The sequence below is a fragment of the Theropithecus gelada genome, chromosome 18, assembly GCF_003255815.1.
Source record: "Theropithecus gelada isolate Dixy chromosome 18, Tgel_1.0, whole genome shotgun sequence".
In the NCBI taxonomy this organism is placed as follows: Eukaryota; Metazoa; Chordata; class Mammalia; order Primates; family Cercopithecidae; genus Theropithecus; species Theropithecus gelada.
Window position 1 is genome coordinate 44,210,929 of NC_037686.1, and position 14,614 is coordinate 44,225,542.

The 14,614-nt window shown below is 39.4% G+C and overlaps 1 protein-coding gene across 1 annotated transcript in view; it reads left to right on the plus strand.

Annotated features, from left to right (window-relative positions):
- ACAA2 (acetyl-CoA acyltransferase 2) overlaps window positions 1-9,748 on the plus strand; it is a 28,933-nt gene extending 19,185 nt beyond the window's left edge. The window contains exons 6-10 of the mRNA XM_025364943.1: window positions 1,178-1,353; window positions 1,901-2,030; window positions 6,159-6,229; window positions 7,956-8,110; window positions 9,336-9,748. Coding sequence (XP_025220728.1) covers window positions 1,178-1,353; window positions 1,901-2,030; window positions 6,159-6,229; window positions 7,956-8,110; window positions 9,336-9,420 — 617 coding nt within the window. The 3' untranslated portion in view covers window positions 9,421-9,748. The remainder of the gene's footprint in view (window positions 1-1,177; window positions 1,354-1,900; window positions 2,031-6,158; window positions 6,230-7,955; window positions 8,111-9,335) is intronic.
- The last annotated feature ends 4,866 nt before the right edge of the window (window positions 9,749-14,614 follow it).

Sequence of the window (14,614 nt, forward strand, 5' to 3'; positions counted from 1 at the left end):
ATTAAATGCTTGAAGTAATGAGGATAAAGTCCATCTTAGCATTTCAGAAGGATAAGTGGAATAGAGCTGATGCCATCCAACTCATCTGTGTTTTTTTAGTTATATGTTCATAGTAGAAGAGGATTGGTCTGGAAGTCAAGAGTTATCGGTTCTGTTTCTACTTCTACCATGCACAAGTTATCAAGCTCAGTCAAATCATTTATTCACTGAACCTCTGTAAAATAGAGATAACAATATTTGCTTTCCCTATTTATCTAATAAGGTTGTTGTAAAATCACATAAGGGCATATAAAGAAAGTATTTTGCCAATTGTAAAGTGATACCCAAATTAGGTTAGTATGATTCCTGACCCTCTTTCCGAAGCTGTAGATTACTACAGTACATTCTAGTCAGTGGAGGTCAAAGTAGGTAAGATGTATTACTTATAATTGTATTAGTGATTGCTCCCATAATTTCTTCGGGTTGCCTATCACTGTGAAGTTTGTTAGATTACTTTGTGGCATAGATAACTTGGTAACTTTTTAATTGCTTATCTCACCAAAAGAAGTTTAAAAGGGGCATTAAATCCACTTAGTGCCTTTACGTCTATAGCTAACAGACAAATGCTGCTAACACTCTTAGCAGTACCTGGTTAAAAAAAAAATTGTAGTGAAAAAATTAAAATATAATTTTTAAAAGATGCAAAATGCATCTACATAAACACATGATGGTATCATGAATCCTCCAATATGGAAGATAAGTTGTGTAAGTAAGTAGTAAAGACTCAGGCTGAGTGTGGTGGCTCACATCTGTAATCCCAGCACTTTGGGAGACAAGGAGGGTGAATCATGAGGTCATGAGTTCGAGACTAGCGTGGCCAACATGGTGAAACCCCGTCTTTACTAAAAATATTAAAAAATTAGCCGGGCATGGTGGTGAGCGCCTATAATCCCAGCTACTGGGGAGGCTGAGGCAGGAGAATTGCTTGAACCCGGGAGGTGGAGGTTGCAGTGAGCTGAGATTGTGCCATTGCACTGCAGCCCGGGCGACAATGCAAGACTCCATCTTAAAAATAAATAAATAATAAAGACTCAATTTTAAAGTAGACTGTGAGGAAAGGGTAGATCAGAAATTGAATATGTTTGACTTATATTCATGTTTCTTTTATTCTTATGATAGTCTTTCTACTATTTTTCAGCTAATGATGCTGGCTACTTTAATGATGAAATGGCACCAATTGAAGTGAAGACAAAGAAAGGAAAACAGACAATGCAGGTAGACGAGCATGCTCGGCCCCAAACCACCCTGGAACAGTTACAGAAACTTCCTCCAGTATTCAAGAAAGATGGAACTGTCACTGCAGGGAATGCATCGGTTGGTATCACCACACAGATTAGCTTCAATTCTTCCTGATGTGTTCAACGCAAGATAATCATGAAGTATCTTGTAAATACTTTTTATGCCAGTCTTTAGTTGTTTCGCTTAAACTAATAGTGTTCATATTCAATCAATGTAGGTTTTCCTAGTCCCACACAAAATCTTTTCATATTTATATAATACTCTTCTGATTTCTTAGTTTTTTCCGAACTAAGACATTTCAGAAACAAATCTAACTGGCTTATTTTGGTTTTCAAACTTTTTTTTCTCATGCATGCAGTTCATCGTATTTTTTCTTACATCTACTCACATCTAGAAAGAAGTTTTTCCTTGACACCCTTTTCCTTTTTCTTTAGTAAAGTTGTGTTCTGTGCCTTAAAAAATCTCCTTCATCCACCAGAGTACCACTTTTCTAGTTGTATCTCAGATTGTGCACTGGCTTCCTATGTCCTGCCATATTCCTGATACTGCTACTCCATTAGTTCAAACCTTGATTAACTGGATTATTTTAGCCTTTAGTTATTCTAGTATTTTTATTTTCAAGGGGATAGCTGATGGTGCTGGAGCTGTTATCATAGCTAGTGAAGATGCTGTTAAGAAGCATAACTTCACACCACTGGCAAGAATTGTGGGCTACTTTGTATCTGGATGTGATCCCTCTATCATGGGTATTGGTAAGTTTGTAGTAAAACAAACCGGTTCTATAATATTTCTGGAGATAAGTCTTCTTTGGCATTTAGAGTCCTGAAAAAGTGGCCAAACCAAGGTCACCTGTAGAGAAAAGAAGATTGGTGATCAGTTTAAATAAAAAATCTTTATGAAGAACTATCCTAGACACAATAGAAAAACCAAGACCCTGTAAACTCCATGGAGGAAGTAATCATATCTTAGTGTCCATTTGAGATTTAAAAAATCAACACACAGTAATCATATCTTATTGTTCCTTTGAGAGTTTAGAAATCAACACACAGAAAATAACAGAAATAATCGAAACAGAAACGTGATCCTGACAAGATAAAATAAATTATGAGATGGGAGAAATCCTGGGGTGAAATAGAGAAGGCTGTGTGGAGAAGGTGGTACCGCAGCTCCTTGCTGGTTGTTTTACACACAATGAAAGTACCTCATTCAGTCTTCCCACGTCTCTAGTAAGGGAGACTTCTTTGTGAATTAGAAAATTGAGGCTTAGGGAGGTTGTCTTGTAAGGTTCCAAATCAGTAAGTGACAGCCAGGGTATGAATCCAAGTCTCTGAAATCAAGTGCTCTCTTCACTGTGAGTTAAACGCATAGTCTCAGGAAGTCAAAATAATATTCCTCTTGCTCAGGTGAGTATTAGCAAAATAAAGACTTATAAATAATTATTTAGATTGGTAAAGTACTAGCTGGAAAAAATTTGGAACTCTATTGCTGGATGCACTCCTAGGAACCACACATGATGCTGAATTTTAATAGTTCCTGTCATTCTCTGGGGGAATAGGGAACCAATTAGTTGCCTCACTTGGAAAAATAAAATTTGGTACTCAGTAACTTTGATCTATCCCACCTACATATAACCTCCCACTCTAAGGAAAAGCCTGCCCTAGGGTATAGATTTCAGATTGTTTAGCCCTTTTTTTGAGTAACTAAATTGTTTTGAGGTAGGTTCCAAGAGAGAAGGAGGAGAACCAGTTACCAACCTGTCATCTCAGAGATCCTTCAGTGTAAGCCTACGGGTTCTACTCGAACAATACCACTTACGCTGATTTGGGATTAATACTTAACCATATTTGCTGCCATGTCCCTTAGAGAAGACATATTTCTGTATAGAATTCCTAAGAAAGCTGGCATGTTCATAGCTTGTCGTCTCTCACTATGTGTCTCAAATTTATGTCAGCAAGAACTGCAAGATATTTTGACACCTGTGAAAAGTCAATCTTAGAAGCTTATTAGCTTTCGGCTATCCACTATTGGCAAAACATAACTTTTGTCTTAGAAATGGAAGGTGGTGGAAAAATTAAACATCCATATGTTGTTATGGCATTTATTATTTTGATATCTAGGGCAGTGGTTCCCAACCCCAGATGATTGTCAAAATCCGCTCATAATCCCACATCTTTAGATTTTGTTTCAGTAGGTTCAGAGTGGAGCCCAAGAGCAGAGCTGGGTTTTGTTTTTTGTTTTGTTTAGTTTTGTTATTTTTTGACACAGAGTCACTTTGTCACCCAGGCTGGAGTGCAGTGGCGTGATCTCAGCTCACTGCAACCTCTGCCTCCCGGGTTCAAGTGATTCTCCTGCCTCAGCCTCCCCAGTAGCTGGGATTACAGGTGCCCACCACCACATGTGGCTAATTTCTGTATTTTTAGTAGAGACAGTTTCACCACATTGGCCAGGCTGGTCTCAAACTCCTGACCTCAGGTGATCCACCCGCCTCAGCCTCCCAAAGTGCTGGGATTACAGGCGTGAGCCACCACGCCCAGCGCAAGAGCAGAGTTTTTTTGGTTTTTTTTTTTTTTCCCCCATACACCTAGATGCTTTTGATGATCAAACAAATGTATGTGACATGGGTTGGTTATTTTATACTTCTTTTACAGTTTAACCGTATTTAATAGGTTCTGATAGATTAGCATAGCCAGTGAGCAAAGAAAGGGTTGTTTTCCTTCCTTCTGTTCCTGGGCCTGAATATTTGCCCTAAAATACAAAGAATGCCACTGTGGTAGGACTGTCATTTTTCCTCAGGGCTTGAACAGAGCTGTACATTCCAGGTGTCCCACAGTATCAGCTGCCCCCTTCATCTAGAAGCTTGTCTGTCACTTGTGTGTAGTGATGGGATTAAACAAGGTAACTACTTGAAGCATCCCAGTTGAATAAGCGGGGAGAATAAGTTGTTGAGTATCAACTGGTTTGTTAATCTAACTTACTTACAAGAATAGTGGTCCTCAGTCCTGTGATTACCTAACGACTAGCAATCCTTAGCCCTGCAGAATAGCTGCAGACCAAAAAAAAAAAGTGGGGGAAAGCCATGACTTGAAGAGAATAGTAGTGTTCTGAGGAAGTACACAGCTACAGAAAGACAGCACTCCCTGGAATTCCTCAGGGGTGGCAATGGTAGAGGGTGGTGGGTGGAACTTTGAGCCTCTTCAGCTGGAGCAGTTCTGGCATTATCTATTACTCGGCTTCCTTATGCAGAAAGAATCCTGATGCTTAAAGAGAAAAAGGTTGAAAACCAATTCAGAGCATTATTGATGAGTAGCTTGATGCCCAGAGAGATGCACAAAGTTGCATAGCTATTAGTGACAGGAAACAGGACTAGAAATAAGGTCTCCTTTTCCTAACAAGAATACTAAACCTTCTTGAGTCCCAGTAAATAACAGTGGTCTGGGAAGAGTCCTTTAAAAATCAAGTTATGGCCTAGCGTATTGTTACGGTGGATTCTGAGTTAAAGTGAACATACTGAGTCATGCTTGCTGTGTTGTTTATGCAGACAAGGAAGTGTGTACAGTGGTCTGAACATTGTCCACCTTTTATGTATCTGTCACTACTGTTGGCTACTTCATCCCCTGACCAGGCTGGATAACTGATGCTTTACTACTGAATACCCATCTCATTTTCACATTTTCATGCTTTAGACATACAAAGAGAATCTGGAATTGGATCCTGTAGTAAATCAGTAGCCACATGAAACTGGCATTTGAAATTGAAATGCATTACCTGGACAGTGCTAATCAATAAGCACACGGTTTGTTGTCCAAAGAGCATTTTAACTGCGTGACAAAATAAATATTATATTTAGGTTTCATTATACCTTTCTTGTAAATACTGATTTTTGTGAAACTTGATGCTGAATATTTGACTACTTGCATTCAGCAGAACATACCACATATTTTTCTTTGTAGACATTTTTGGCAGTTTCATTCTTCAAGAACAAATAGAAAAGTAGATAATCATCTCTACCCAAATTTTTTACCTTTTGGAAAAAAATATGGATTTACTTAAACTATGAGCAATATTAAACTCTCATTAGATCATCAGAAATCTGGGAGCTAAAGTTTATTTCAGAAGTCTTATTAGATGGCATTGCATTTCTTAAATTAGAAGTTATGTTTTATTTAAATTTTCTGCCTACCCTTGGAGTTGTAAACATCACCTTACTTGATAAAACCTTCCCTCAAGTGCCTCGTAGCTTCCCATCTCTCTGTGCCCATGTGGCGATACTGCTGCTATTTCTTGCCTTTTATCCAAATGGGCCTGAAAATTCAGAGTGTAGCCACAGTAACTTCTGTGCTATGAATGCATATGGCTTGGCTCCCAGGAGAGCACTCACTCTGCCTTGGTCTTTGATATCAATTATGATCTATTAATATAACTGACTATAAAATCCCATATATGATTCCTTTGGCTGTTTTAAATCTTAAAGCTGTTTATGGTAGAACTTTTCATGTAATTCTTTTATCTGCAGTTTGAATGTATAAACAACTTTTCACCTTCGTTCCAGTTTATTTTTATTATTATTATTTATTTTTTTTTTTTTAAGAGACCGGGTCTTGCTGTGTTGCCAGGCTGGTCTTGAACTCCTGGCCTAAAGTGATCCTCCCACCTCAGCCTCCCCAAGTACTGAGATTACAGGCATGAGCCACCATGCCCGGGCCCTTTTTCTGCCTCTTTATTGTCACTTCATTTAATAGGTACTGTCAAGATAGTAAGGTTTATGGCTACTAATAATTGCTGCATTATTTCTTCCTTACTTGGAAAGAAGGAGAAGCTTGATACATAAATATAAGATGACATTTATTTCTATATTTTTATAGAAGATTTTTATTATATAGGTCCTGTCCCTGCTATCAGTGGAGCACTGAAGAAAGCAGGACTGAGTCTTAAGGACATGGATTTGGTAGAGGTAAGTGTTCTTTCTTTTTTTACAACATGAATAAACCATGTACTTTTATAGCATAAATGACTTTAATTTGGTCTCATTGCTCTTTGAATTTCATTGTAGTTAGCCTTTCCAAATGATGTACATCTAAATAAATAGTACCTTCATTAGATGCCTTGTGTTGATCCTTTTCCCCACCTGGTTAAAATGCTTTACTTTTATTTGAATATTCAAACTGCCTGATTTCTCCTACTAAAGTATAAATTCCTGGAAATTTCTTACTACTGTATAAAACTCTGTTACATTTTAGACTACTAACATCCCTGTTGAATATTATATAAGGTGGGAGAAAAGTAACTTTAACTTAATTTAATAAAGAAATGTAAAACAATTGACATAATAGAAAAGCCATATCTAGTACCAAATCTATAAGTTTCTTGCCCTTCTCCCCAAATAGAGCCCCCTCCCTTAAATGTATCTAAATGTGTCTTTGGCTTTTATACGATAGTCATAGCTTGATTTCGGATGCACCTATCATAATTTTTGACACTAGAACTTAAATTTATTGAGTGATTTCTTTTTAAATGTTAGTATTAGCACTAAAGTGTCTTAAGCATTTAGCATAATTAAAAGAAGAGGTGGAGAAACAAAGATGGTTATATACGTTCCACACTTTTGGAGTATTTGAAAATTTTAGGTGATTAAGCATGTGATGTTGGCATTGGGAAATAACTAACAGAACAAAGGAAATCTGACTATATTTAATTCAATAGAGAAGGCGTAGGCACAGGTGTGATTTCCTCTATGATAATCTCTCACATAGGAAACCATGATTTCAGACAAGTGGTTTATCCTTAAATCTCTTCTACTTTTAGTAGATCACAGATCAGAGCCTCAAAGAGGCTGCTTAATTTATTATATTTGTGTCAGCAAATAGGTACCACTAAATTTCTCACTTTAGACTTCACATTTAAAACTATTGAAGTATATCTACTCTGGAAAGTTGTTCATAATCATTTGTAAATGTATACATTCTCAAGGACATAACTCAGAACAGTTTTCCTAGGTTCAGAAGCCTAGTTTCACTACCTAGTCTAGGTCTCTTAGTATCTCCTTGAAGATGGCTCTGTAGAGTAGAAAGATAATGGTGGATCTCAGCACAAATGAGGCACCATCTTGAGAGACCACAGAGTATAGTAGGAAAGAGCACAGAATGAATTTTATCCCAACTCTGCAAAAGTTACCTTTCTTAGAATGAGTTTCCTTATCTATAAAGTTCCTGAATTAAGATCATATGATAATACAGTACTATAAACTTGAAGTAAGGTAATTGCAAGTTTGGGTAAGTATAATATGATACTTTTCAGTTCTGCCACATTGTGAATTTAAAGAGTTTAAAGAATACACACAGGGTCACACCCTAACAAATGATATAGCCAATATTTGAACCATCCATCCAGTTCTAAAACCTGTGGACTTTCTACAATATCCCACTGTGTCTGGTATGTGTCAATTTACGGGATTACTGATAATTTCCTCTAAGGGATGCATTTGACTAAAATTATTTAGTAAATGCACACATTTCAAACCTGATAGCTTTATACAGAATGATTGTAGATATAATAACTTTGTGAGGTAACTTAAACAGGAAGAAACAGCAGACTTAGCTATTGATAGGACTCGACCATTCTCATTTAAAAATTAGTTTGTGAGTAAGGATTTTTGTTAGTGCTTTAATTTTTGTTTTAAGGTCAATGAAGCTTTTGCTCCCCAGTACTTGGCTGTTGAGAAGAGTTTAGATCTTGACATAAGTAAAACCAATGTGAATGGAGGAGCCATTGCTTTGGGTCACCCACTGGGAGGATCTGGATCAAGAATTACTGCACACCTGGTTCATGAATTAAGGTACTTGCTAGAAATAGCTGCATTTCAGATTTGCTGTTTTTTATAGAAATGCATGGGTTTAGGTTTCCCCAAAACACTCCAACATTTTTCATTCTTCGTGTCTCCTGCACAGGCTCTTACCAGGAACAAGTTACTTGGGTAGTGCTTTTCATCTGGTCTCTTAGATGAGTCAGTCAGCTTGTTAGTGGCTCTGCACTTAGGAACCAAGCTCTTCCTCTGTGTGTCCAGTCTTTATGCACCACTCAGCTTGTGTTCACTGCATGAGCAGATAATGAGGCCCTGCTTCTCATGGCACGTGTGTTTTAGTGCCAGTTACAGGAGTGAAATAAATTTATTTTAGAAAAAAAAGTACTGAGTACTGATCTAGATGCCATAATTTATGAAATCTAAGCAAACTGACAATTTGGGTCTGAGCTAAGTTTTTCTTTTCACTGCTTCCAGGGTTCCACAGGAACCTTTTGTGTGTTCAGTACTTTTCAGTTTTGATAGAAGAGCTCCTCCTTCTGGTACTATCTAATTTTGGAACATTCTGCTCTGTTTGTACAAAAATTGCAAACAAAACCAAGTAAGTCAGGCTGAAAAATTACTCTGACTCCCTGTTAGGGCAGGGGAAATGTGACTCTTATTTCACTTAATGATTCACTGAGTTGAAATAGGTGATTGACATATACAGAAGTTTGACACATACAGAAATAATTCCTGGATAATTTTCTCAAAGTCATCATCTTAGGAGTGATGAGTACTTTAAAAGAGTCTAATTTTTATGAAAGGGACATGGATAGTTTCTAAATTATCTGCCCTTTCATAGGGACAAACTTTAGTAATTACATTTCTTCTAAGGTGCCATGAGGCTCTCACTGTATAAATTAAAGGAGCTGAATGTTCATCCCCTTCCCCAGCTTCCCCTGTTTATCCAGTTACTTCCTCTTCTCACTTCTTTCCCATAACACATGCAAGCTTGTGTATGTGTTTCAAGTCCTCTAACCCTAAATCCACTCATCTCCTTTTTAGTTTGCCTCCCTTTTTTCTTTTTCTTTTAAATTAAAAACTTTCAGCTTTCCAAAGTCTTTTCCTGTTGTAATCATACCAATATTGAGGACTGGGGAAAAGATTGAGCAGATGAGCTGAATAAGAATGAATAATGCAAATGGGATTGTTATTAGTTCTATTTAATTAATCTAATTTTTAAATTAGAGTAGATTTCAGTCACTGCTTTCTTTTTCAGACGTCGAGGTGGAAAATATGCCGTTGGATCAGCTTGCATTGGAGGCGGCCAAGGTATTGCTGTCATCATTCAGAGCACAGCCTGAAGAGACCAGTGAGCTTACTGTGACCCACTCTTACTTTGCTTGGCCAGGCCACAGTAAAACAAGTGACCTTCAGAGCAGCTGCCACAACTGGCCATGCCCTGCCATTGAAACAGCGATTGCATTTGATCAAGCCATGGTGACACAAAAATACATTGATCATGAATAGGAGCCCATGCTAGAAGTACATTCTCTCAGATTTGTACCAGTGAAATATGATTTCTGAACTAAAGAAGACATTAAAAGAAATTGTATTCTTGCCAAGTAACCACCACTTCTGCCTTAGGTAATATGATTATAAGGAAATCAAATAAATGTTGCCTTAACTTCAGTTAATGTTTTCCTGTCATTTATATTTTTTAAAATGTTAAATTGTGATAAAATACATATTACATAAACTTTACCATCTGAACCCTTTTTTAGCGTACAATTCACTGGCATTAAGTACATTCACATTTTTGTACAAACATCACCACTTTTTATCTACAGAACTTTTTCAATCATCACACACGGAAACAATAACTCCTCCTTCCCCCATCCCCTGACAACCACCAGTGTATTTTGTCTCTATCAATCAATTTGATGACTCTAGGTACCTTATAAGTGAAATTATAAATATTTGTCCTTTTGTAACTGGCTTATTTTACTTTATATAATGTTCTCAAGATTCAGCCACCTTATGTTGTAGCATGTGTCAGAATTTCCTTCTTTTTAAAGGCTGAATAATATTCTGCTGTATGTATAAACCTTACTTCCTTTCTTCTCAGCTTAAAGGCCATTTTTCATCCTTTATTTTCTCCCTTTAAAATGCCCCAACACATCTATTGCTTTGTCTATCTGTTCTAAGACTGGATATGTAGTAGGGCAAGGCCCTATTGTTAACTTCATGAAAGAGCCATTGGAAATTTTAATTGAGATTAAATTGAATTTATGGGTTATACATTTATTAGGGAAAAGTTTTTTCTTTTCTTTTCTTTTTTTTTGAGATAGCATCTTGCTGTGTCACCCAAGGCTGAATTACAGTGGCACAATCATGGCTCACTGAATGATAGACGTTAAATAATACTAGATAATGTTAAATAATAGTATCATAAGTACCTACACTGTTTCCTCAACTCTTTGCTCATATGGTTTCCTTCATTTGATTAAAAAGTTGGAGTGGCACATACATCCCCCTTTCTGTCATAGAGAGGCAGATGACAAGCGGCCCACCCATGTTTTGGGGTAATGGACTAGTGGCAACAGGCAAGTCCAGCTTTTTCTTGTTTGGGATCCTTACCGAGAAGCAGGCTTCCTCTAATGTCATAAAAATATTAAAAAGTAAGAACCCTGTATAATTTCTCATAATAAAACAATGTTTTGCGGAACATTTTTTTACATTTTCTTCTTTTGTTGTAACTTATAATAAACTTTCTCTGTGGGATGAAATGACCAAGGCCACATGTTACCATTTTCTAGAAACATTAGTGATCGTTTATCAAGCCTATGAATTTCCAGATGAAGGAGGAATTGTCGCCAATTAAATGGCTGAAGCAAGCCCCTTCCCAGGGCATCTCCTGGCACAGGCCCTAAGGTTTATCACTTTTCCCCATAAAGGTCTTGGGTAGTTTTGTTATTCAATTGAGACCTGTCTCCTATTTTCTTTTACATTTGGTTATTGCTAATGAATAGCTTTTGTATATTATATATCTAGCCAGCTTGCAGAGCCCTTTTATTAATTTGAATCACGCAGATAGTATCTCATTTATTTTTATTGCCTTTTTGCCTTGGGCTGAGATCACTGGCACAGTACTGGAGGAAATAAAATGTGGTTAATGCTCATATTCGTTACTCACTAAGTTGATGCTTATAGTAGGTTTCTGATAGATAATACTTTATCAAGGTCAGGAAGTTTCCTTCTATTCCTAGTTTTCTTAAGAACTTTATGAGTAGTTCATTCATTCTTCACTCTAATCTCACTTGGCTGCCACCACTTAAGCCACAGTTCTCTTACTCATGCCACCCTTTATGTTCATATTGCCAGAACTAGTGGAGATCTTTCTGTCTTCACCTTATTTGATTTCTCCAAAACATGACCCAGTTGACCATTCCTCCTTGAACTGACTTCTGTTCATGTCTCTGCTTTTCCACTGCCTCTCAGGCCATTCTTTTTCGTCTTCTTGGGCAACTGCTCCACTGCTGTGAGTTTCTTGGGATTGGTTTTTGGATTTGTGGCGATTTCTTTCCATGATTCTAAATGCCATCACATTTGGCTGGGTACAGTGGCTCATGCTTGTAATCCCAGCACTTAGGAGGCCAAGGCCAGAGGATCACATGAGCCCAGGACTTCAAAGACCAGTCTGGGCAACATAGTGAGACCACATCTGTACAAAGCAAAAAACCAGAAAAATGAGCTGGGTGTGGTGGCATGTGCCTGTAGTGCCAGCTGCTCAGGAGGCTGAGGTGGGAGGATTGTTTGAGCCCAGGAGGTTGAGGCTGCAGTGAGCCGTGATTGGGCCACTGCACTCCAGCCTGGGTGACAGAGTGAGACCCTGTTTCAAAATACATACATACATACATCATCACATTTACATCCCAGCACTGGTCTCTACCTCCAGACTCCTGTAGCAAACTCCCCTCCTGACTTTCTCACAGATGTCTTCTTAAACATGCCCTGAACAGTAACTTTTATATCCCACTTAACTAGCTCCCTCTTCAAGTTCTTCTCAGTGCCAGTAGCTCAACTCATAAATCTGGGCATTTCCCTAATTTCCATCTTCTCCCTCACTCTTCATCTCCGGTCCATCAGCAAGTATTATGAATTCTTCCAAGGTATAAATACAAGCTCAAATACAACCATGTCTTCCCGTCTCCACTTCCACTACTGTGGTCTAAGCCACCAGAATCTCTTGCCTGGACAACCACAAGAGCTTTTAGAGGCTCCTACCTCCATTCTTACCCCTCTTCAGTTATTCTCTAAGAAGCCACCAGGAGCGTCTTTTAAAAACTCAAACTATGGTGACTCTAACATGGTCTCAGGCCGCTCCTCTAGCTCCCAGTGTGTCACACAAATGGCCTTTCTTGGGACAGCTCACACACCATGCTCTTTCATGCTGTAGGGCTTTGGCAGATGTTCTTTCCTGTGCCTTCCTGGGCCCGGGTCCTGCTCACCTAGTCTCACATGCTTCCTCTTCCATCAGGTTCTCTGTTCACCCTAAGTTCCTCTCCCTGAGACTTTCCATTGTAGCACCCTGACCTTTATGGAACTTTCCTGAATTCATATTCTCTTAGTAGTCCATTTACTGTCTCACTCCCTTATTAGACTGTAAATTCCATAAAGGCAAAGACTTCATGTGTTTAGCACAGCGCCTGGCCCATGGTAGATGCACAATGTTGTTGAGGGAATGAGTGATTGGATGAATGGGTGAATGAATGGACAAATGATATTTGAAGAAATTATAGCATAAAAAATTGCTTAATCTTCAAAGGATTAAGATGACAGATAGGGGCTGGGCGCCATGGCTCAACGCCTGTAATCCCAGCACTTTGGGAGGCCAAGGCGGGTGGATCACCTGAGGACAGGAGTTCGAGACCAGCCTGACCAACATGCTGAAACCCAGTCTCTACTAAAAGTACAAAATTAGCTTGGTGTGGTGGTGCATGCCTGTAATCCCAGCTATTCAGGAGGCTGAGGCAGGAGAATCACTTGAACCTGGGAGGCAGAGGGTGCAGTGAGCCAAGATTGCACCATTGCACTCCAGCCTGGGCAACAAGAGCAAAACTCTGCCTCAAAAAAACAAAAACAAAAACAAAAAGATAATGGATAGGAGGCAGGACTAGATTACAGCTCCCGCTCAGACGGAGCATTGTGTAGAAGCTAACATCATGAACTTTTGCTCCAAGAACTATGGCAGGAACATACCAGGAAAGCTGAGACAATCCACAGACCCCCCTTGTGAAGGAACTGGATCACTGCTGCAGGCTCCCTGAGACACCAAAAAACTGTGAGTCTGCTTGCTTTCTAAATGGGAAGGCTCGTGGTCTGGGGCAAGTTCTCAGCCCTGGTCTCCAGCTGCCTGGAAATAGACTCAGTGCTGTTGGCAAGGCATGACCGGAGTGAGACCAGCCTTTAGGACTGTGGGCTGTGTGGAAGCGGGGTGAAGCCTGTGACTGCAGGCTTTCCACCACTTCCCTGACGACCTGTATGACTCAGCATAGGCAGCCATAATCCCCCTGGGAACATAACTCCATTGGCCTGGGAACTACACTCCTATTCCTTACAGCAGCTGCAGCAAGCCCCGCCCAAGGAGAGTCTGAGTTCAGACATGTCCAACCCTGCCCCGACCTGGGGGTCTTTCTCTGCTTGCCTTAGTAGCCGAAGACAGAAGTTATAATCTCTTGGGAGCTCTCTGGCCCTGCCCACTGCCTGAGAAACCTGAAAACCGGGATTCCCCAGGGCAAGTTTGCATCCTCCCTATAATACTGCAGCTGATGTGATCTTGAAAGCGCCACCTCCTGGCTAGAGGCCAACCAACACAAACCAGCACACTAAACCAAAATACAACCAAGGACCCTCACAGAGCCCACTTCACTCCCCTGCTACCTCCAACTGGAGCAGGTGCTGTTATCCACGGCTAAAGACCTGAAGACAGATCACATCCCAGGACTCTTTGCAAATGTTGCCCAGTACTATCCCGGAGCCTGGTAGCTCCCCTGGGTGGCTAGACCCAGAAGAGCAAAAACAATCACTGCAGTTCGGCTTTCAGGAAGCCCTATTCCTAGAGGAAGGGGGAGAACACCACATCAAGTGAGCACCCCATGGGACAAAAGAATCTGAACAGCAGCCCTTGAGTTCTAGATCTTCCCTCTGACGCAGTCTACCCAAATGAGAAGGAACCGGAAAAACAATCCTGGTAATATGATGAAACAAGGTTCTTTAACACCCCCAAAAGATCACACCAGCTCACAAGTAGTAGATCCAAACCAAGATGAAATCTCTGAATTGCCAGAAAAAGAATTCAGAAGGTTGATTACTAAGCTAATCAGGGAGACACCAGAAAAAGATGAAGTCCAACTTAAAGAAATCAAAAACATGATACAGGATATGAAAGGAAAAGTCTTTAGTGAAATACATAGCATAAATAAAAAATAATAATGACTTCTGGAAATCAAGGACACACTTAGAGAAATGCAAAATGCACTGGAAAGTCTCAGCAAC